At 52.9% G+C, this 23,377-nt stretch overlaps 1 protein-coding gene across 2 annotated transcripts; it reads left to right on the top strand.

Moving 5' to 3' along the window:
* Window positions 1–505: 505 nt before the first annotated feature.
* On the top strand, window positions 506–22,819 carry Trmt44 (tRNA methyltransferase 44 homolog). Of its 2 annotated transcripts, none has more exons than XM_027939838.2 (11): window positions 506–1,058; window positions 3,342–3,456; window positions 5,747–5,966; window positions 7,347–7,415; window positions 8,620–8,727; window positions 9,196–9,267; window positions 12,678–12,784; window positions 14,537–14,720; window positions 15,746–16,163; window positions 17,968–18,084; window positions 22,002–22,819. In XM_027939838.2, exons 1-11 carry the CDS (start codon window positions 506–508, stop codon window positions 22,229–22,231), a joined length of 2,193 nt encoding a protein of 730 aa, XP_027795639.2. In that variant the 3' UTR covers window positions 22,232–22,819. The 2 variants fall into 2 exon arrangements, with proteins under 2 accessions (XP_027795639.2, XP_027795688.2); XM_027939887.2 differs by having other exon boundaries at window positions 969–1,058; window positions 5,776–5,966.
* The last annotated feature ends 558 nt before the right edge of the window (window positions 22,820–23,377 follow it).

Below are 23,377 nucleotides of genomic sequence, written 5' to 3'. Positions count from 1 at the left end.
ACCGACCTGCGCTCCCGAGGACGGCCTCCGCGTGCCGCTCCACGGTGCCGCTCACTGGGCGCGAGCTCACAGTGCACGGTTCTCGGCGGCCCGGGGCTGAGCTCGGACCTGGGGGTGGCCGGCTGTCACTCTCCCAGAGGAAAGCACACCGGGCTGCAAGCGGAGCAGGGGGCGCTCCCCCAGAGCGGCGGCCTTGCGCGTTCACACATTCGGGCTCCCGGGCTCCTACCAGCGGTTCCGGGGCGCCGTGCGTGCTCCGCGCCGCCTCCAGAGCCCTCCAGAACCGACTCCGCTCAGACCGCCCTCCGCATCAGCACCCTAACGGGACGGAAGGACAGCGACCGAGGCGACGCAGCAGTGGACCTCAGAGAGGAGGTCCCTCGGCTCTAGTTTCGCCGCCGCCGCGCCCCGACGTCGACGCGCTGCCGTACGTGCGTCATCGTGGCGCGCCGCTGCCAGGTGCGTCTTTGCCGCGCGCCGCCTGGGATCGGGGCGCCGGCGCGCTATGGCGGAGGTGGGCCGGGTGCGGGTGTGCGACCCCGGTGCGCTGCTCCCGGGCGGCTTCTGGGCGGCGGTGGCCGTGTGGCTGGAGAAGCCGCAGGTGGTCAACAAGCGGCTGAGCGGCGCCCGCCTGGAGGCCCGCGGGAGCGCCGCCCTGCCCCGAGCCGAAGTCTGCCGTCCCGGGCCGAGCGCTGGCCTCGAGCAGGAGCGGCGGGGACCCCGCCAGGGCTCCGCTGAGGGAGACCCCGGGCCGGGATTAGGACCCGAGCGGAGCCCCGCGGCTGGCGGACCTGAGCAGGCCCAGGCCCCGCTGCTCGCTGGGGATCCCGGGCCGCCCGTCAGGACTGGACGCGCCGTAGATCTGGACTCGCTCTGGGGCCGTTTGTCCCGGAGCCTGGCCGACGGCAGCCCGGAGGTGCTGGCCTTCCTCTCCGGCCCCGGGGCCCGCTCGCCGCCCGAGGCCCCGCAGCAGCTCGACCTGGCTCTCAGAACCGTCATCCCGAAAAGGAGCGCTCGTTGCCCGCTCTCGGCTCCCGGGAGAGAAGTGGTTGTGCAAGGTCAGCGCGCAGCTGGTAGTGGAGGAGGAACGCGGCGAGGGCGCAAAGCGTCCCTTGGAAAGGCGCGGCAGGGACCTGCCGTGGCAGCACTCGGCGATTTACTAGTGAAGTTGTAGGTGTTTGCTTGTTTTTGAGGGAGTGTGTAGAAATGCGTGTCCGCAGTCCAGGGGTTGGGAAGTTGGTCCAGGTGGTCAGAGTCCGCGAGGCCCCAGGGAGCAGGTGAGGATGGGCTGGGTCTTGAATGATCAATTAGAAGTTCAGCCGTTAAAGAGAGAAGTTAAAGTTCAGTAAGCAATTTATGCTGACACAGATGAGAAAGAGCGTGGTGATTGGACAGAAGGGAACTGACTAGTTTTGAGTGTTTTTCAAGAAAATTTCAGACATTTATTTTGACTGTGGCCTTCAGACTTAAACTACTCCCTGCCTCAAACGTTATTCAGCATTTGTGAACTTCCTACTGTTGCTGTAGCAAATTACTATGCATTTAATGGCCAAACCCAGACAAACTGCTTCTTACAGTTTTGTAGGTTGGAATTTCTGGTGGTCTCTGCTGGCTTCTCTGCTCTAGGTTTCATTCACAAGGCCAAAATGTAAGAGCTGACTGTCTTGGCTCTTGTCAGGAGGCTCAGGGAGAAAATCCACTTTGCAAACTCCTTTAGGTTGGCAGAACCCTGTTGTTTATGGTTGTAGAACTGGTGCCCCTGTTTCCTTTCTGGTTGTCATTTCCTAGAGGCCTCTCTGGTTCCTGGGACAGTGCCCTATGCCTCTGAGCCTGTAGTGGTTTTGAATCGTTGTTTTGCTTGCAGTTTCTCTGACTTCTGCCTCCAGCTGGAGAAAGTTCTCTGCTGTTGAGGACTCATGGTTTGAGACTGAACCCACCTGGATAACCCGGGATACCCTCCCACTTAAGGCCTGTAGCTTTAGTCACATCTACAAAGCTATTTTTGCTACATAACAATGTGTTCATGAGTATTGGACATGGGTGTGGGTGTGCCATCCTGGGGAGACCCTCTGCCTACCACAGGCGGCGGTTGCTGTAGGTGCCTTCTCCCTCCCCCAGTACTTTCTGCCCTGGTGTCCTTGTGACACTTCTGCATTTCCTCCAGGGGCCTCTCTGACCCAGTCCAGTCTAGAATTCTTCCAGCTTTTATCAGTGGTCATAACAATCTACCTATATAACCTATCCACTAGACTGAGAGGATCAGTGAAACAGCCCACAAAGCCTTTGATCTTGCTGTCTTGCCCTGCCTTCCTTTCTCTTGAGGAGGTGATTGATGCTCCTCCTGTAAGCTTCCTGGTACATTCAGTCCCTGCCAGGAAGGCTCTTCAGAGTATTTATGTCCTCCATAGAATACTGATGGTGTGGCCTTGTATTCTGCTTTGCTATTTATTAGCTGTGTGGCCCCCAGTTAGGTTTTACAGTGTCTCTGTGCCTTAGTTTTTGCATTTGTAAAATGGGGTAATAAAATCTCTTATAGTTGTGGGAGTACTTAAATGAAATTTTGTATTACAAAGTACTTGGGATTAGTTCCTGGCAGTGTTAAGTGCTTAATAACTGCTGTTTTTGAAAGTGGAGACACTCCCAGCTTTTGTATATTTCTCTGCCCTACTCTGGGTGAGGTCACACAGGTCTCAGAGTAAGGTGACTAAGGAATCATAGCTATTGGTAGCTGACCAGGTTGACACAGAGGTAGAGAACTGGGCCTGCTGTGGAAGGTGATTTCAGTTGTTCGTGCTTGGTTTGTGAAGTGAGGTGTACGTTCATCTTTAAATTTGATTTTGCTCTTTTTTTATATTAAAGGTAAACAAGCAATTTTAGGGATAGAGCTTCATACCACCAAAGCTTAAGTTTCAACACAAATTGGCAAATTGCCTTAAGGTTAACTTAGGAGTAGGTGCTCTGCTTATATCTTAATGAGAAGGTGAATCCAGAGTCCCTGTAACCACCAGGATTCCACACAGTTCAGGGCCCAGAGTTCAGAGGCCTGGAGTGGTGTTCACTGTCCTGAACTGGCGTCTGGGGGTCACAGTCATCTAGAGTAGTGTTCAGTCCATGTCACTGCACCCTTTCCTGAATTCTTGGCTCCTGCACCTCCGCAAATGGCTATTGTGCCTCGTGCTTTCTAGGCTGGGCTATGACTGTGATAAGACACAGTTGTCCTCCTGGGGTGCTGGGAAGGCCTCTGGAGACTGGGATTGTGACACGCTCATCCTCTTCACGCTGCCTCTGAGGCAACATAAGGCTATGCAGTGGTAATCTGTTATTATTGTCTTTTTTCCCAGATGTCCCCAATGGAACCGTAACTTTTTTACCTTTGGAAGAAAATGAAGATGGGCATTTAGAGGTTAAGATGAACAATGTGTATCAGATTCAGCTCAGTCGTAGCAAAGAAGAATGGTAAGAACTGGACAGCTGGCTCATTTCTTTGCTTTGTGGTTTCAATCAATTACTTGTCTGGGCGACTGGAAGATTCTGGGTCACTGGCAAGCTGAAGTCCTGTCTCTTGTGCAGGATGGCTTCCAGGGTACTTTCCTGTCTTTTTGCTGGTTCTTGTTGGGTTGGCCCTGTGTTTTGGGGTAACAACCTAGCTGGAATCCCTAGTCTCTGTGTCCCACATGGCAGTAGCACTCAGTTTTGACATGAAGTTCAAGTCAACTCCAGTCCTGTTGTTACTTTGTTATTTTTACAACTAGATCAGGAGAAGTGGATGATGCTCCCTTTCACAGTGGGTATTCAGAGGTGCTTATTATTAAAGTAGGGCTTAAAAACCCTTGATTCCATGCAGGATTTAGTCCTGTGCAGCAAGTGTGACATTTGGTTGATTCCATTAGTATTAAATGAACAAGGCAAAAGAAGAGTAAACTTCCTCATTACTCTTCCACTGCCGCTTTCCTGAGAGCCATAGCTTATCAGTACTTTCTCGAACACTCCTGAGCTGCCTGGAGAGCTGGGGACAGAGCAGGGTTTAGAGTCAGACAGAGCTGGGCTTCCCCAGCAGTGGAGTCTTCTTGTCTGTCACTCTACCCATGTAGCCCTCACTTCCTCACCACTGAAGTGGGTCTGATGATTACTGACCTCTGAGGAAGGGCTGGGCCTCAAGTCCATTGCAGGCCAAGTCTAATGGGAGTGCTTGAGTCCCTTGAGGACACCTGCCCTGAGGTCCCTCCTTATTGGCTTTCTCTCTTGGGAACACAGGGGAGGCCACTCACCTCTGGCATCAATCTGGCATGTACTCATGCCGGAGCTACTATCGGTGAGCTTTGAGGCCACACCTGTTCCTTGAGGTTATGGTGAATGCACCCAGCAGGGCCCCTGGCTACAATAAGCACTAAGGATTGGCTGGCACCCCTATTTCCTGGTTGGAATTTCCTGAAGTGGCTCCACAGACAGCTGCTGGCATCCCCTTGAGCACTGATCGCACCGTGGGGCCAGAGGTGACTGTGTTCTAAGTTGAGTGCAGACGAGGCGGTATCTGAGGGCTCCTCGTCATGCTTCCTTTTGGCTGGACTTGTGTACCTGTCATGTGCTTCGTGCCAGGCATGTGAGCTAAGCAAGTCTCACAGAGGAGACAAAAGATACGTTCTCCGTGCTAGGAAGAAAGCCAAAACAGTAAAAGTGGCTCTGTTCCCATGACCTTGCATTAAAAATGGCAGTGTTGGGCCACTGGTTTTATGTCAGGCCAGCAGGGAAAGGAACAACTAAGAAGCAGCCTGAGGGAGGGAGGGAGGAAGCCACGTGGACCTCTGGGGACATGGGCAAAGAGCCTCGCTCGAGGTCCAGGAAGGGTCCTTTCCAGCCCCTCCCAGATCTGTCCTCCATGGAATACTCATGGTGCTAATTGTCCCTTTGATGCATCATGGTGGCCTGGCTCTCAGAAGACTGCCCATCTGCTCACTCTTATCACTTGGCAACCAGTTAGCAGCCTTTCTTATCCAAAGACCTTGTTTTGTGTGCTCTTAGGGACCCTTGTTGCCTGTAAACCTTCGTTTTTGTAGCTTTTTCTCATCTGACCAATAAGCTTAACACTCTGTCCCTCAGAGTGCTGCCCAGGTTGCAGGCCTTAAGTGTGGTGGTGTCTTCTGAGCCTATGTTTGTCCCCGCCTGCCCCCCTGTGGACTGTGATCTGTGAGCTGTCATTTCTTTATCCAACATAGAGAGGGCCTCAGTGTATCTGGCCCTGCTAAGAGCAGAACATAGGGCAGTTGTGTCCTTGCTGACAGAGAATACATGAGAGGCACATGCAGGGGGACCATGCACATGTCCTTTTCTCTGTGATGGAATTCTGGCTAGTATTGAGGAGCCAGTATACTCACGTTTGAGTAACACGCATGAAAACTACAAAGTCAGGAAGCCCGAAGCCGGGGCAGGGCTGGCTCTGCACACAGGAGGAGGGCCGGCAGTTCTGCACGGTCCTCTGCACGGCCCTCTAGCCCTGGGACTCGAGGAGGACTTCACAGATGGCAGCAGGAGGAATTCTTTCTGCTCTTAAGTGTGTTTTTTTTTTTTTTTTTCTTTAGTAGCCAAAACTTTCATGACTACTTTGAGGTCATTTGGCATCTGGTTTAGTAAAATATTTTATAGTTATACATGTGTGTGTTTCTGCTCTGTTCTTTTGGTGAATAAATACATAATTTAAAATTAGAATTAAAACCAGCCCCACTTACTCATATTTTTCTTATTTTTAAAGGTTCATATCTGTTTTAATTTTCTGTCCAGAGAGGTGGCATTCGGATGGAGTTATATATCCCAATCCTACCTGGCTTGGAGAAGAACTGCTGGCCAGGTTGGCCAAGTGGTCTGTAGAGAGCAAGAAAAGTGAATTTAAAAGCACCCTCTCTCTCATTTCCATCCTGCAGTACAGCCAGGTTTACCAGGAACTTAAAGAGAAGTACAAAGAAATGGTGAAGGTAATTCTGTGGGACATCTGTGAGCCCCTGTAGATGAGGTGCCATGACCAGACCCTGGAGTAGAGTGGTTCTTCTGGATCTGTCCAGCTGCAGACCCCAAGTCCAGATGTGCCCCCTAGTGTGTGACGGCTGCTGTGCTCCCGCCTTGAGGGGCGCCCAGCACCCAGGCAAAATGTGTGATGGAGAGGTTTGCTCTTTTTTCTACATTATATTTTCAAGAGATCAGAAGGGAATTGTAATTGAAAGTGATTGAACATTGAATTAATTACCAGAATTCTTTAGTGTGAATTTGAAGGTGTTTTAAGGGAAACACGAAAAGCTCAAGTATTGAGAACGTACTCCCAGGAAAAACACACGTTGTGGTTTCTTGCCCCTCAGTCATCACCGTCACTGTCTGCAAGGCACTCGAAAGCCACAGCCTGCACCATGATGGTCCATCACACGAGGCACCGAGAGTTTGGAGGGCCTCTGCCTGGGGCTGGGCCCATTCCCTCAAAGAGCCTTGCCTGTGTCCACAACTTCCTGCCCACTACTCAGTACTTGCAGGAAGGTACTGCTCATGTTTTTACAGCTTTTAAGATTGTTTATATGAGCTGGCTCCCTGGAGGGGTGTCATATACTCTGATGGGAAGTGGAATCCCAGCGGTGAGCACTGGCCTTTGGGATTCCTCTAGGGCCAGATGCCGATGCGCATCTTGCTGACCTCAGCGGTGAGGCTGTGCCATTTCCCAGCGCCTGCTTTGCCCCTTCCAGGGGGCCTCAGTGGTCTCTCTGCACGTGCCTTAGGGCCCAGGCTCCCTCCCTGCTTTGCAGGGACACTGCCACTGCTGCCACGGGCTAGGGCGTTGGTGTTCAGCTCCTGGCCTTCTTCTTTCCTCCCCCACCACCTATTTCTTTGTTGTTGTTGTTTTATAATATTTTTTAGTTTTAGATGGACACAATATCTTTATTTTATTTTTATGTGGTGCTGAGAATTGAATGCAGTGCCTCTTGCATGCTAGGCGAGCACGCTACCACTTGAGCCACATCCCCAGCCCCTGTTGTTTTTATCCAGATAAACCGGTTCCTGTAGTTGGGCATTTTCCTCTGAGATCTGATTGCCTCATCTACACATCTTTTGTACATTTCTACAGCCCCATCTTGGTTTTAATCACATTACACCAGACACTTCCTGTTTTGAACACATAGTGTGGTGATTTTGTCTTAATGGGAGGCTCACAGTAGGAGCATTCAGGTGTGAAGTTGTCCCTTTGGAGCTGGTCATGTTTTCTCTTTTATTGCATGACCAGGTCAGTTTGACTTGTGCCTTTTGAGGATGTCTTACTGTGAAGTGGTGGGAAATGGAACAACCATTTTCATGTGTTCTTGAAAATCTTTTAGGTGTGGCCTGAAGTAACTGATCCTGAAAAGTTTGTATATGAAGACGTGGCTATTGCTGCATACCTGCTGGTAAGAAGGTCTGCAGCATGCAGTGTGTGGAGGTTGCCCCTGGGAGGGAGGACGGTCCCCACATCTGTAACTTATGGTGTTCTGGCCGTAGGCTGCTTGTCATGTGTTAGCATGTGTTAGCATGAAGGGAGCACACTCTGAAGCCAACTTCAGGGTGCTGCTGGCACTAGGCTCTCACACACACATGCCTTCCACCTTTGGGCCTGGGCCCCTGTCCCTGGGTCCTTCCTCAGCTTGCTCACTAGCCAGCTAAATTTGGGCAGCCATTTAACTTAGTAGTTTCAATTTTCCTTTTTTTTGTTGTTGTTGATGTTGTTATTAGGGATTGAACCCCTGGGCACTTAACCACTGAGCCACACCCCCAGCCCTTTTTTGTGTTTTATTTAGAGAGAGGGACTTGCTGAGTTGCTTGGGGCCTCGCTAAGTTGCCAGGGCTGGCTTTGAACTTGTGATCCTCCTGCCTCAGCCTCCCAAACCACTGGGATTACAGGCATGCGCTACCACACCTACCTAGTTTTAATTTTCTTATCTATGCAATATTTAGATCATTTTTAGTTTCCCTTTGACTTGTTCTTTTAATTTAGAAATAACAGTTTTTCTGATTATTAAAGTACACAAAACTTAAAGGATGAAGAGAAAGTGTAAAGAAACTTATCTATAAAGCTCATATCAGAAATGACCACTTAAATGCGGCCTTTTTTTCCTAAATCTGGGGATTGAACCAGGTATTTGCATGTGCTGAGCATATGCTCTACCACTAAATTACAGCCCCAACCCTGAATGTGACTCCTGGTGAACAAAGAAAGAGCAGCTTCGATGCCCCATGCAGTGAGCGTCAGGCAGCAGCAGTGGACTCCCCTGTGCCATTTGCCTAGAGGCCAGGGCTTCAAGTGAGGCCTGGGAGTACAATATGTAGTTACAGGTGGCATTTGGGTTTTTTGATTATTTTGTGGTACTGGGGATTGAACCCAGGGGTGCTGTACCATTGAGCAACATCCCCAGCCCTTTTCACTTTTTATTTTGAAAGAGGATCTTACTAAGTTTCCCAGGCTGGTTCACACTTGAAATCCTCTTGCTTCAGCCTCTCAAATAGCTGGGATCACAGGTGTGGCCATGTGTCCTGCCCAGGAGGGATTTGTATCTGGATTATTCTTCAAAATGTGAACTACAAACTGGCTTTTCTTTGCCGCTTCTGTTTCCTTAGATCCTGTGGGAAGAGGAAAGGGCCCAGAGAGGAGTGACCACCAAACAGTCCTTTGTGGACTTGGGGTGTGGAAACGGTCTCCTGGTCCACATCCTTTGCAGCGAGGGGGTGAGTATGGCTCTGTGGCTTTTGCTAGAGTCTCTTCCTCTTCAGGTTAGGCACAGGGTTCACAGCATCACTTCGGCTGCTGCTGTCTGGACTCAGAGTCGGCCTGGCTGTTAAAATGGGCTTTTCCAGTGCTTTGCGAGAATGAGTTTGTGTAATCGCTGCAAGCGGGTTGCCTGTGGGACCTGGGAGCTGAGAGGTGGAGACCACGGTGGGGGGGGGGGTGTCAGCACCCTTCTCCTCCCAGGTAGGGAGTAAGCAGCTTGCCTGGGAGAGCTGGAGCTCGGCCGAGGTGCGAAGAGCAGAGTGCTGGAAGCACAGCCTTGACCAGGAGCCGCTGGCAGGAGTTTAAGCCTCTCTGCCAGGCACAGTTTCTGCCCTGCGTGCTGCACTACCTGCAGACCTTGCATTTTTGTTGCTGGTTTGTTGTGACGTATTAAATGTGATCTTTGGTTTCTAAAACTATTTCAGCATCCAGGCAGAGGGATCGATGTCCGAAGAAGGAAAATCTGGGACTTGTATGGACCCCAAACTCAATTAGAGGTACTGACAGCCCATGTGCTTGACTTCAGGCTCATCCCGGTGGCACCTGTTGAGTGAGTGTGTGTGGCTCAGCCAGCCCTGCACACCAGGACCTGAAAGTGGAAAGGAAGGGAGATAGGACACTTGAGATTCCACAGCCCTCTGGTCACGTTGAGGAGTGGAAGCTGAGCTCTGGCCATGAGAGGTGCCTCCTCCTGAGCCTGCTGCATATGACATGCGTCTCCTGCAGAGTGTTCCCATGCCACCTTGGGGTGATGTGCCTCCTCTTCTTAGGTGCTTGCAAGGCTGTGGACACTCCAGTGCAGTGAGTGTTCAGGACCCTGTGGGGAGGCTGTGTGTGCTTGGTCCCCACTCTCTAGGGGCTTCATGGGCTCAGCTGCCTGCCCTCTGGTGAGCTTCATGGGCATGGCCTCCATTCCCACCATACTGTTTCTGCTGCTAGGCTGCTGGATTACTAGAAGGCCTTTGTCCATGGAGTCAAAGGCATGACTATGACAGGTCAGAGTCCCATCTACTGGAGGGCAGAATATTGATTTGAGAAATGAAAACAGTTTTTTATTGTTCCTTGGAGAGTGGAGAGGAGAATGTGAGCCCCATGTGCTCTTCAGCCGAGTTCCTTCCTTTATCTCCCAACCCCCACATGACCCACATTGCCATTGAAACAGGCAGCAGGTATTATTATTTCTCCCATAAATAGAAAGTAAAGCCTGGTGCAGTGGCACACGCCTGTAATCCCAGTGGCTCAGGAGCCTGAGGCAGGAGGATCACGAGTTCAAAGCCAAATCCCGGCAGACGAGGCGCTAAGCAACTCAGTGAGACCCTGTCTCTAAATAAAGTACAAAATAGGGCTGGGGTGTGGCTTAGTGGTCAAATGCTCCAGAGTTAATCCCCAGTCTCCCCCGCCCCCCCCAAAAAAAGTAAAGGTAAGAAAGTAAAAGTCTTCAGGACACTTTTAATGTTTTCTGTTGCTTTTTAAAGCAGAGAATAATATTGCCAAAAAGGAGAGAGCACCGGAGGAGGGGAGTTTGCTCCAGCTGCCCTGTGTCTTAATGGCTTTTATTCTAAATTTATTCTTTGCTTGTTCTAGAGGGATTTGTAATTGCTTATATGTTCATGTGTTATAGTAAGTTAAAAAATACTTGTAAAACCTCAGGCTTGAAGACCTTTGGTCAGCTGGCCATGTGCTGGGGAAGGCTCTGTGGGTGTGTGCAGACGCTGATTGTTGTACACCTAGCAAAAGTGGCCCCTGATGTGGACTGTGAGGTTGATGATCAAAGCAAACGGAGTGAAGTTGAGTGAGCTGAAGTGGCCAGGCCGATGACCCTGGAGACTCGGGGGTGGGTGAGAAGTTCAAGGCCAGCCTCAGCAACTTGGGGCCCTAGCACTTAGCGAGACCCTGTCTCAAAGCAAAAATACACAGGGTTGGGATGTGCTCAGTGGTTAAGCGCCCCTGGGCTCAATAATGGCAGCAACAACAAAAGAGTAATAGCTGACTTTAAATCCCAGTGTCCTGAGGCCTCCCTTTCTTTGGGTAAGAAGTTCAAACAGTCAGGACCTCAGGGAAGGGCTGGCTGGTGTGGGTGCTCTGGAGAATGGGTAGGAGGTGGGGCTGGGCTCAGCTCAGTGGAGAGCCCTTGCCTAGCTTGTGTGAGACCCTGGCTTCCATTCTCAGCACCACATATAAGTAAATGAATAAAATAACGGTCCATCAACTAAAAAAAAAATTTAAAAGAAGAACTTATGTTCAAAAAAAAGAGTGGGTAGGAGGTTCTCGTCATTCCTCAGAGGCTCCCCAGCAGCCTGCCTCTGGCTCTTTTGGGGAGACCCTGCCTGGAGAGTTCTGGTTCTGATCTGTTTTTCTTTTTGCCCCTAAAGCTTTGTCTTTGGTCTGAAGGTGCTGACTTGTGTTCCAAGGTGGGGGTAGAAGCCCACTGAGTTCCAATCACAAGTTCTGTGCTCAGGACTGTGGTTCCACAAGAGTGGCTTTGTTCGCTAATACACAGTGTTTATAGATTTCCCGGTAAAGTGTTTCCTCCTGATCAGCTGAGTGATTTCCCTGGAGGGCCAGTCTAGAACTTCAAAGGTCAAGTGTGTCAGACCACCTCTTGTCCTTCAAAAACCTCTTTTGCTTTAAAACAAAACACCTGTTGGTAATGGCTGCATTGTGATGGTTGCAAACCGACTTAATTTTGTGAAACTATGTATGAAGTAGGAAAGTTGCAGTTTGCTGTATTCCCAATGCCAGTGAAGGCTTTTCATGAAGTAGACAGGAGGGCTTTGTTTCCACGGCACTGTGGCCAGAGGCTCAGGGGCAGTTATGGCAGTCACAGGTGTACAGGAGGGCTCAATTAATTCAAGCCACATGAAGAGCCAGACGGGCAGACTCAAACCTAGGTTGGGAGGGAATAAAAGAATCATATCTCCAAAGACTTGTTTCACCTGCTTGTAGGTTGGGCACTTACTGTAGGTCCAGCAGTACCATTTTCTTTTTTTCAACATCTGTGTAAATAAAAGCACATGCCTTATTTAAGGACCAGAAAGACTATAGGATTTCAGCTCTGCTCTTGTATACTTCACGTCTGCAAAAGGCCTGCTCGGGTGGCTTTGTTGTGAGGCGTGCCCTTGAGTGGTGAGTGGTGAGTGGTGAGTGGTCACATACCTTCCCATGTGTTCTGACTGCGGATGACAGTTCTGCCTCTTCCCTGGGCATCATGCTGCACCTACAGAAGGAAGGCCGTTGTGGTGGCTGCTGGCCCGTCTTCCCCCACTGCGGTGTGGAGGTTTGTGGGAATGTTGCCATCAGTAACTGGTGATGGCCGCCAGCCTCAGGAGCATGTGAGGCGTTGTCTGGCAGGGGCTGGGTCGGGAGGCTTACTCGCTGTCCGAGGGTTCACGGAAGGCAACTGGAGCAGCAGCACAGAATTGAGGCTAGGTGTGTGTGTGACTTCGCTTGTGCTTTGCTTTTGTGAAGCTGGCTTCTCTCCGTGGGAGGCTCTGGGTGGTATGGCGATGGTGCCTTGTCCTAGCCTCAGGCCTGGCTGCTCTCCCTGGCCCATCTTCCTTCTTCCTGCTGCCAGAGGGAGACAGTTCCTGTGTCCCATCTCTCCTGTAGCTACTTATTGGGTTCATATAAAACCATCTTCTTAATTATCAGGAGATCAGCACTCCGAAAAGGGCTAGTCATGTCCCCAGGGATGACCCTAACAGTTGCCAATGATTTGTGCCCTTGAGGGCTGGCATGGGCAGGGTCATCACCTTGCTCCTGGTGACTGAGGTGCAGCGAGGCCAAAAAGGGCATGCCCCACGTGCGCTGTGGCCCTGTGGTGTGTGGCTCCACAGCCTCTGTCCTGCTGCCTTGGTGGCTCCACGTCGACTTGCCATTTTCTCCTGTTTTTGTGCCATTCTTTAAGGAAGACGTGATCACCCCGAGTGATGAGACCCTTTTCCCTGGTGTTGATTGGCTGATTGGTAACCATTCTGATGAGCTCACACCCTGGATTCCAGTCATAGCAGCCAGGTGAGTCGGCACTCTTACTGTGCAATATCTATGTCCAGTGTTGAAAGATGCTGTCAGATAACAAAGGCAGACTCTGTCATTAGGTGACCTTTTACAGCCACGATGTCTTCCAGATGGAGCTCTCTGCGTCTGTGAGACATGGGTTGCCCTTAGAGCCTCCGTGAGGTGGGGGGCTGCTCCTGGAGGCTCCGCGACAGGTCTCCTTTGCCCAGGGATCTTTTGAACTGTCTGAACTTGCAGTTCCAGGGTCAGGTCTGCACCCAGTCTTTATGGTGTCTTCCTCTGAGTTTCTTACTCCTAGCTAAGGACTCCAAGTGCTTAATCTCAAAGTATTCTGAATGTTTGGATCACAATGATAAGAATAACTATGGTGGGAAATTATACTTTGCTCAAGTAATTAGATTCACATTGTATTGAAAAGATACACTGCGCTGCATTGTTTTTAGATATTCACTTGGTGTCTCGTTCCTCACGAGTAAAACACTCAGGGTCACTCCAGGTGAACTGGGCTGCACAAAATAACCACACAAGAGACAGAGATACCTTTTTCTTTGGGTCCTATGACGGCTCCTCTGACCTTAAGGGTCTGTGAAAAGAGAGAGAGAGCACGAGAGGGCTGAAACCTTTTATTGGGGAGAAGCCATTCAAATGAGGCAAGGGGTCAGGTTTCAGGGGGTTGAGTCTAGCTTCAAGATGTCTGCTGTCAGCAGGTTGGCTGACATCTAGGAAGGCCACACCCAAAGGCAGAGTAAGAGAAGGGGACACACAAAGGGAATTTCCATGGAACATTCTATCCCAAACAGGGCAAGGGGTAGGATTACAAAAGAACAGGTGAGTGTACTCAACCCCAGGGTGTGCCTACTCAGAAGACTGGCCTTGCCAGTGGGGTAAAAGACCGAGTCACAAGTCACGGCATTACTGTGCCAGACTACAGTGATCTTTCAGATCTCCATGGTGCATCAGGACTGGAAGGCATGATAATGTTACCGCTGTTGAAGTAACACCAGAGAAGCACGCCAAGGCAAGGTCAGAGTGGAAAGTAGAAGTTTATTAAAGGACAGCAGAAAAGACTTCTCCCAGAGGAAGAAGTGTGGTTGTCTCCCCTTTTTATAGCTAAGGTCTTCTTGCATTCCTGTCACATTCCTGTCCTTTGTTCTGTCAGGGATGGGGCACAGGTGGGCCAAAGGAGTAATCTGGGCAGAAAGGACTTTTGGGTTAGCATCTCCAAGTTTGCTGGGAGCTGTTTCATTAACATTTCTTTGGGATGGGCTCTGGGCCTTGGGGACATTAACAGAGTTGTTCTGCTTTTCCCGGAATTCATTCTCAACATGGCCTCCATTTTGGATCTTACTCGATATTAGACCCGATTTACCTAACTACACTGACTACCTGTCTTTAAATCTGGCTTCAGTAACTCAATATGGCTCCCCACAACTTGGGAAAGACTAATTCATTCTTTAATATAAAACATGTTGCCGTGCTGGGTGAGATAGCACACACCTGTGATCCCAGCTCAGGAGGCTGAGGCAGGAGGATCACAATTCAAGGCCAGCTTTGGCAACTCAGTGAGACCCTGTCTGAAAATAGAAAGGGTTGGGGGTGTAGGTCAGTGATAGGGCACCTCTGGATTCAATCCTCAGTTCTACCAAAAAAAAAAAAAACATTTGCCAGGAACAATCTTGGCTGTTCTGCCCCTGTGTGGCCCCCATGTGGCTCTCTGCTGAGGCTCGGGTCTCTTGTGGCTGTCTGCAGGTCCTCCTATGCCTGCCGGTTCCTCGTCCTGCCCTGCTGCTTCTTTGACTTCACGGGGAGGTTCTGCCGCAGGCAGAGCAGGAAGACGCAGTACCGGGAGTACTTGGACTTTGTTCGGGAAGTGGGGCTCTCCTGTGGCTTCCACATGGAAGAAGACTGCCTCAGGATTCCATCCACCAAGAGAGTAGGTGTGCTGTGGTCCTGGGGATGTGCTGGTGTCCACGTACGTGGGCAGCTGGGTCCCTGCAGTCACCCTCATCGCTGCTTTGCAGATGTCCTTTAGCATCTTCTCGCTGTTGCCCCTCATGTCTCTGTTTGGGCAAGTCTGACTTTTGAGGTTGGGTTGGTTGATGGAATCGACTAGAGTTCAGGCCCCTGGTGAGTCAGAGGTCCCACTGTCCTGCTATTTGCATCTGAGGTCCGGTTACTTGTCAGAGACCTGACTCTGCCTCATCTTTTGTCTGGGTGTTCTCAGAGCTGAATGCGTGCCAGGCTCGGCCTTGCTCCCAGCAGAGAAGCTGCGGTCCCACCTCAGGTGCAGCTGGGGTAGCAGGGGAGGCTTGGTGTCACTGGACTGGCTTCTCACATCCTCTGTGACTTGCCTCTGCTTGGTGCCTGGAGAAGATGTCCATGACCACCACCCTAGGGCCCATCCTTCATTCAGTTACTCAGGAGGAAGGAAGCTAGGGTGTACTGAGCACCCACACGGCACCGAGCACTCTCCAGGGCCTGTGTGTCCTTGCTGTGGCAGGGTTGACACAGGTGCCTTCTCTCCCTGTCCCCTTGGGAGCTCTGCAGAGTGAATCCCTTGTCTGCTCATGGGGTGGATGTGGTCATCCACTGAGGGTGAGCCCAAGTGATGTGTCTGGAACGGGGTGTGCTGCGAAGCCGCTTTGTTGGCCTTTGCATACCTCTGAAGCTGAGTCATGAGATTTTCATGGGCTTTTATTGTTAGTTTTTCTAGGTCATGTACGTTAATGTTAGTTTTTAAAATAAGGATCTTGGGGCTGGCAACATAGCCCCATGGTAGAGTGTTTGCCTAATATGCATGAGGTTCAGCACCGCCAGAAAAATTTTCAAAAACGGGTTCATCACAGATGACTTAAATTCTTGTGTGGTTTGTATTCCAGAATAAGGGAGTTCCATAGGTAGAGAAGTGCTGGAGTATGTGAGCCTGCCAAAATGCTTACGTTGCTCTTTTAAATCCAGGTGTGTCTCATTGGAAAATCCAGAACGTACCCACCCTCTGAAGAAGTTTGGATGGATGAGCAGAGGACTCGGTATATTCGCAGTAGGCAGGGCTACCCCCGGAGCCTGCCTGGTGGACAGCCTTCTGCTGCACCTCAGGTGGCTGCCGACAGAGAAGCCTACAGAGCCTTGGGTGCAGAGGCCAAGGGTGTGTCTGAGGCCTGCACTGCTGCCCATGGAGCAGGGACCCCGGCTGTGGAGCTCTGGCTGCCTGGATTCCACCCTAGGGAAAAGGCTGAGCCTGTGAGGAACTGCGCTTCCCTCCCTCGAGATTTTATTGATCAAGTGGTTTTGCAAGTGGCAAATTTGTTGTTAGGTGGAAAGAAGTTACACACAGGAAGTTCCCAGGAAGGAGTTCTGAAGACCTGGAATGGAGGAGGTAGGCCATCCACACTGGGGGCTGCCGCACTCCTGCTGGCTCACCAGCATCAATTGTGGGTCTTAGTAGTTAAATGCACTCCAGAGGCTGGGGCTGCTTACTCCCAACCATAGAAATGATACAGCTAGAAAGCAGGGTACCGAATGCCAGGAAATAGCACTGTTCCCTTGAATGTGCAGCTAGAATTTGGAAATGTTAAGATTTGCTAATTCTTGAAATCCTCGAAAGAATCCATTGTGATCAAAGCAGTTGCATCTGATTGTTTCATTGTCTGAGATTAGTGGCATTTGAGAGAGGCGGGCCAAAATATGATCTGTTATTGTATTATTGATTTATTTTCATTTCATTTTATTTTTTTGATGCCAGGGATTGAACCCAGGACTGCTTACTGCTGAGCCACAACTCATCCCTTTTTATTTTTTATATTGAGACAGGGTCTTGCTAAGTTCTTTAGGGCCTTGTTAAGTTGCCCAGGCCGATCTTGAACTTGGAATCGTCTGGCCTCAGCCTCCCAAGTTGCTGGGATTACAGGGGTGCAGCACTGCACCTAGCTGTTATTATATTTATAACGATGGTTCTCCTGCTAAAACTTCCTGGGTCTCAATAAGGAGGTGGACTCCTTCCCTGCAGGGACACTGGCTGGCCACCAGGGGGCAGTGTGGGCCGTCTGCTGGGGTTGGTGCTGCAGACCTGCTTTTCTGGAGTCTTGGGAAGCTGGAGGACAGCAAGGAGCCCTTTCCCTGAACAGCATGGGACTGGCTCCTGCTCAGGTGGAGGCAGTGGCTCCTTCCTTGGCCAAGTCCCCTCTCACCTGCTGCCCTCTCCTGTGCATGATGTGGCAAGACCACAAGCTTGTTCTCCAGAAAGTGTCCAAACAGGACAGCCTAGTCAGCAGAGCCCTGCAGGGCCCTAGGAGCCACTGTTGGGCCAGGGTGGTTCTAGTCAGGTGGCTGATCTGGCAGCATAACTACAGACCGGCCCCCAGGTTACAGGGCCTTGGGTGGTCCACTAAGTAGGCACAGCCAGGGGTAGAGGCGGCAGGCTAGCTGGGCACAGGACCGGAACCCCGATGCTGAGGTGGGTCTAAAAGTGGTGAACAAAGAAAAACCACTCCAAACTTAGAGCCAACTGGTGGTAGGCCCCAGTCCTGCCTGCTGTGGAAACCCTGAGGCCAGGTGCTAGCACCCTAGAACGGTATTTGCAGGTCCAAGGCTAGCTGGAGGCCCTTAGATCTCTCCTGGGTGCAAGAAGCTGCTCCCCTGGGGATTGAGGTACATCCTGGATCACTTGGCCCACAGGTGGCTTCTGGCGCCCTTGGTTCTTGCAGTTCCTGCCTGCAGTGCTGCTTCTTACCTCACACCCAGCTCTCCGTGCCGCAGCTGGCCTACCTGGAGCTAGGGCCCGGCTGGTGGCTGTGGCTGGAGCAGCCTAGGAAGGCTTGGACAGCAGGCTTGCCCCTTGCCCTGCCTCCCTGGCTTCAGATGCTGTGGGTACCAGGGAGGAGAGGGACCCAGGCCACCACCAGACTCTGGCAGTATCCTTCGACGCTCAGCCTGCACAGGAGAGTGGGTCCTGGTCCTGCACAGTGTTACGCTGTCTGTGCAGCTCGGATGGCAGAGCCACTGCTCCTGTAGTTCCCATTGTTGTGAGGTCTGGGTTCCATTGAACCCAATGTACAGGCCGGCTACTGGCGCTCTGAGGAATTTGAATTTGCAGGAGGGGATTGAACCAGGACCCAGCCGCATCTGCTGGTTCCCGTTTGTAATGTCTCATTGTTGTTTGGGGAAACCCCACTTCTCAACAGAGAGCCTGTCCTTGATGGAAGTGGCCAGGGAGCTGGACAGGGAGACGCTGCAAAGGCTGAAGCGCGAGTGTGGAGGCCTGCAGACACTGCTCAGGAACAGTCACCAGGTGTTCGAAGGTGAGGGCCAACCTGGGCGGGAGTGCGGGCTGCGGGCTGCGGCATGTCCCACACAGGTCTCGGCTTTGCTCTCCCCTTCCTCCTTCTTCATCTTGGGGGAAGTGAACACTTTCAGAAGACCCTGGGGAGGGCGCAAATTCCCTGTGCCCACCGGGTCACTTAGGACCCTCCTTCCTTGTGTGGGACTGTGACCATCTCTCCCTCTTGGGTTCCCTTGCCTCTAGTCCAGCTTGGCCTGCCCTAGCCTAGGCCCTTGTCCATCCAGGATGTACTCACTAACTGCTTTCATTCCACCTGTTGCTCAGGCATAGCAGGTAAGCCTTGGGAAGGCCTGCTGGCTGGATCTCATGCCACACTAGAGCATTCCCAGGTGGTGGTTACCGTCCGCTTTGTCTTTGGCCACCTGCACACTGGAAGCATCCAGAGCACACATTCCTGTGAGAGCCGCAGTGTGCAGGGAGATCAGCCTGGGCCCAACTGGCCCTCAGGAAGGCCTGACTTAGGAGGCGACACTGAGCTGGGCTGGAAGGAGAAGAGCACTCAGGGATTTGGGAGGACAGAGATGAGTATTGGGGGCAGAGGGAGCAGTGTGTGCAAGGGCCTGGGGCGGGAGCCTATGGGGTGCAGCTGCTGTGGCCCGAGAAGAACTGGGTCTGTACCTGGCACACAGCGATGATGAGGACCCCCGTCGCCAGCAGTCACTGCTGTTGCCTGAGGGTCCTGTGCAGCGCCGCCTTCAGCCCTCACGCAGCCTGGCTCCACCGTTACCCAGGGGGCAGTCATGACCTGTGCCACGCCGCATGGGTTAGCTTGATGCTGTTTCTGTGTGACGCCCTCCTGAAGGCTGCGCGGGCTGGGGCCCCCCTCTTATTACTCTGTGTGGACCCCAAGACCCAGGACAGGTGGTCAGAAGCAGCTCAGGGTTGGGTGGTGGAAAGGACCTTGCAGGGACACACGGGTGGTGGAGGTGCTGTTCGTACCTGAGCCAGCAGACCCTGGGCCTCCTGAGGGTGGCGTGCTGCCAGCTCCTCCTCCCTGTCCTCTGCGCACGCATATATTGAGCCCTGTCCCCTGTTTATGCAGGAACATAGGTGTGCATGCACTGCCCTGTGTGTGCACAGGAGCCTGGGCGTGCACATTACCCATGGGTGAGAGGGGCTGTGCCCACTTGCACACCCACTGCCCTCGGTAACCTGGCTGCTCAGGCGGCTGACTTCCCATGGGGTGGTGTGCTGTTGGGACGGGGCCACCTACAAATGCCCTGGAGCCCTGTGTTGGGGTGGGTATAGGAGAGGGGACCCCAGGTCCCTGGGCAGCTGTGCCTGGAGCTGCTCTTCCTTCCCCAAAGCTTTGACCAATTCAAACCCTCCTGGAGCGGGAGGCCTGCTCTTTGTTTTTCTGCACATTGTTTTCTTTGACTTCCTGATGAGCACTTCTTCTCCTCATTATAAATACTATAAAGTTGCTTTTCTGTTCAGTTCACATTGGGGGCAAAATTATTTTTGGAATCACTTCTTTTTAGGTGGGGCCAAATAAACATTCTCTTCCAGTCATGCAAAAAATATGCACTGAAGCTGGGTCTTATCTCTCTTTGAGGTTTTGTTTTGTTTTTCAGACTAACGTGGCTGGCCTGGAGAAGGGCTTGTGAGAGTGGGAAGGGAATGCTCTTTCACATGACTTGGGTCAGCTAGTGCCAGCACCCCTGTGTGGCGTCGTGCTGGGCTGCAGCATGGCCGACACTGCTGGAGCCCCACTGATCATGCATCCGCTCCTGCCCAGGCTGCCAGAGCCCACATGGAGCATAGGTAGTTGTGCCAGCAGGCAGCCTCTGATGGGCACGTGCCATCTGACTGGTGCTGGGGTGCAGTGGCCTCCCCCTCTGACCTGCACTCGGGTGCAGAGGGCCTCCCCCTCTCAAGGTGTGGGCACAGTTCAGAGGGAGGAGGAACTTGCCCAAGGGCTCCTGGCTGGTGGAGCGCCCGGTGCTGGCGCTCCTGGGGCTTGCTTCCTTCTCCGCAGGCTGCTCAGCGCCCTGGGTTGAGGGAGTGCCAGTGTCTGGGCAGGGGAGGAGGCAGCAGTTCCAGGCTGCCTGCAGTCCAGAAACGCCCACGGAGGGAGGAGGAGTGCCATCAGGGACAGTATGAGTGGGCTAGCTGGAGCGGATTTTGTTCTGTGATTCTGTTTTAAAATTAGGAACACATTTCTGTAGGAGGAGCGCTGTTGGTGGTCTGACTTGGGGCCGGCTGGAGTGTATGCCTCTGGAGGGCTGCCCTTCTGGTCCTCGCATTCGTCTGCCCAGAATGGGAGCTCAGGTATCAGGAGGGGCTGGCAGCAAGCCGTGCTCTGCCCTGGGAGTAGACCAGGAGCCATCCTTTGCCCCCTCTGGGGTCCCTCTGTCATTGATGCCCACTGCTGGGCCTGAGGTATCCTGGCTGGGTCTGTTTTTCCCTGACCTACAGGGTCGTTCCATAATCCAGAGTAGTGGGCCTTAGTTCACAGAGCTGCCCCAGAAGGGACTGCTGTGAGGAGCCTGCCTGTGGGGAGAGTCCAGGATGGCATGAGTGGGGGGCTTCAGGCCGGACCAGAGACTCCTTGGTGTATGGAGTCATATGCCCCATGGGGAGTCTGGTGGATGCTCCTATCTGCACCAGGGCTCCTCCCAGGCGTACTTCAGGGGGTTCCCAGTGACTGTGTTATGCCCTGTGCCTCTCCAGAAGGTGCTACTGTGGGAAGGTCAGTGTCCTAAAGGTGCCCTGGCCCGAGATCAGGTTGCCCACAGCGTCACACAGCCTTAGGGCTTGAGCATCCCTGAAAACAAACCCCTCTTAGGCCCATCCATGCAACGAGGCGCCTCTGTTGATCCTATTTCTCTGGTTTCAGAGGAGAATGTCCACCAAGGGTCACGTGAGGGCAGCCAGGTGGGCTGGCCCTGCAGAACATGGGGTGCTGTGGAGGCTGGCTGGGGCTGTACATGCTCTTCTTCAGCTTCTGGAAGTGGGCGCCAGATTGCTCAGTAGGAGCCCTGTTTCTCTCAGCCTTCCTGTCTGGGTGGGTTTATAGTTTCCGGTGAAAACCAGGAAGGGTTTGGTTTCCTTGGCTGCGTTCACATGGAGCTGGTGGCTTCTTGGAATGAAGTGGCCGAGGAGAAGCCCAGGGGGAGCCTAAGCCTGACCTGGGTGGCCTGGTCCTTAGCCCTGCTTGCCCATCGGCTCACAAGCAGGCTCTAGTGGCCTGCAGCTGCCCTGCCTGGTCACACCCAGCCCCCCAGCTCTGAGTCAGTCCTGGCCATCCTGGGTCCCTCTGCTACAGGCCTGGGCCTCCAGGCAGGCATCTGCATCAGTGTGCTCGGGAGGGTCAGCTGCCCTCGTCTCCATGTGTCCAGGCCTGCAGCCCCCATCACCACCATGGACATCTGGAGGGGCTCTGGTTGTGGCGCTGTGTGACCCCAGTGTGGGGCAGATGATAGAAGGGCTTGCACACAGCCCCCACCTCAGGCTGCCCAGAGGGGACCCTCCCCTCCTGCCTCGCCTGTCTTCTGCTGGTGTGTGTGAAGGCCAGCCCCCAGCCCAGATGCCTCCAAGTGTTTCCCTTCAGGATGGCAGGCAATGCTGTCCCCCTGAGGCTCCCTCTTTCCTCACTGGCTGGTTCTGGATCAGTCCGGGGCTCGCCGCCACCCTCTGCACCTCTCCTGCTCACCAAGGCCTTCCTGGCCATCTCCCGCTTGATAACCCACTGTGCACCCAGGTTCCCAACACTGGGGCACTGCCTCCTCCCTCCACCAGGGGAGAACCTTGGTGCAGTCTTCTGCACCTCTGACCCCGCACCCTGCACCACTGCCACCCACCCAGCAGATGTCGACAGACCCACGAGTGAGTGGGCTTGTGGTCGACGTCTCAGCTGTGTCTCCTGCTCTTCAGTGCTGAATGGGCGAGTCCACCTTCGCGACTGGAGACGGGAGCTGCAGAGGGAGAAACCACCTGAAGCCAAGCGGAGTCTGTCCTCTGAGGCCTTCAAGACTCGCATCTGTTGGTTCTTCACCCATCATCCCGATGGCTGCGTGCTGCCTTCTGCCTGCTGCCCATTTGCCCACGGGCCTGGGGAGCTGAGGCCACCCCAGGCCTCTAAGAAGAAAAGACAGGCCCCCTAATGGTCCCTGTACTGTGCCAGCGGCCTCTCTGGACTCCCTGCAGACGTCACGGTGGTCAAGCATCTCACACAGAGACCAGAGGAGCAGGGGACTCGGGACACCCCAGCCGAGACTGGGTTTATTTTCAACACAGCCACTTCCAAATGCACCCAGCCTTGTGACATCAGACAATGCAGATTCTCAGCAGGTCTCCTCAAGGGGCCAGCTGGGGCATCCACTCAGATCCTTCTTGGGCAACTGCTAACCAGCAGGAGCTGCCACATCAGCCTCTTCCCCAGGGGCGGCTGAAACTCTGCAGGCACACTGCTGGTTCAGTCCCCTGGCTTCTGCGTTGAAAGGCCTCAGGCCTCTGTGATGTGAATTCCCAGAGCCGAGCAGCGGGCACAGCCCTCACCTGGCTGCGCCAGGTGGCCGCGAGATCAGAAGGGGTTCCTGTGCAAGGCTCAGAATGTATCTGTGCCTTCCTGTCCTCCATGGGCCCTCCACAGGAGTGTTTTGACAGTTTTTCTTGATTGCTTCCAGGTAAACAGTCCCTATGTATTTACGCTTACAATTATTTCCACAATTTGCATAAAAGATCTCATCACACGCTGGTCTGTCACTTACTTTCCCACAGTATGTCCTGGGGACTTGCAGTGAGGATGTGTTGCTCGTGGTCTCCAGTAGTCTCCAGTAGCGGTGTGGCTCTGGGTGAGGGTGCTCTGGGCTCTATTCTTGAGTAAGAGAACTCACAGGGAAGGTGGCTGTGGGCACTGCGGCACTCTAGGGCGGGTGGCCCCACAGCCCTACCTCCAGGATGCCCTGGGTCGCCCGCCCCACAGCCCCTGCTTCCTGCAGCCCATGGCTCGGCAGTGCTGGGAGGAAGCTGGTGGGCTTGCAGTACACCTGCCTGTGCCAGGCACGGCTTAGGCCTGTGCAGGTGAGGTGCCCGTGACCTGGTGCCATGGGAGCAATCCGAAGTCCAGAGCCGTGTCGAGGGGCTGGGGCTCAGCAGTAGAGCACTTCCTCTCACTGTGAGGCACTGGGTTTGATCCTCAGCACTGCGTTAAAATAAATAAAGATGTGTCCACCTACAACTACAAAATATTTTTTTTAAAGTTTGAAAAAAAACTGACCAGAGTCACACAGCTGCTAGGGCTGGGGTCA

Source organism: Marmota flaviventris, chromosome 7, assembly GCF_047511675.1.
Source record: "Marmota flaviventris isolate mMarFla1 chromosome 7, mMarFla1.hap1, whole genome shotgun sequence".
NCBI classification, from domain to species: Eukaryota; Metazoa; Chordata; class Mammalia; order Rodentia; family Sciuridae; genus Marmota; species Marmota flaviventris.
The sequence above is the reverse complement of the archived record's forward strand: the minus strand, read 5'-3'. Positions and strand labels throughout refer to the sequence as shown.

Coding starts and splice junctions, on each gene's coding strand:
- Trmt44 (XM_027939838.2), top strand. CDS start 506: ATGGCGGAGGTGGGCCGGGTGCGGGTGTGCGACCCCGGTGCGCTGCTC. Junction 5,967..7,346: donor AGTACAAAGAAATGGTGAAG/GTAATTCTGTGG, acceptor AAAATCTTTTAG/GTGTGGCCTGAAGTAACTGA. Junction 18,085..22,001: donor CAGTCACCAGGTGTTCGAAG/GTGAGGGCCAAC, acceptor CCTGCTCTTCAG/TGCTGAATGGGCGAGTCCAC.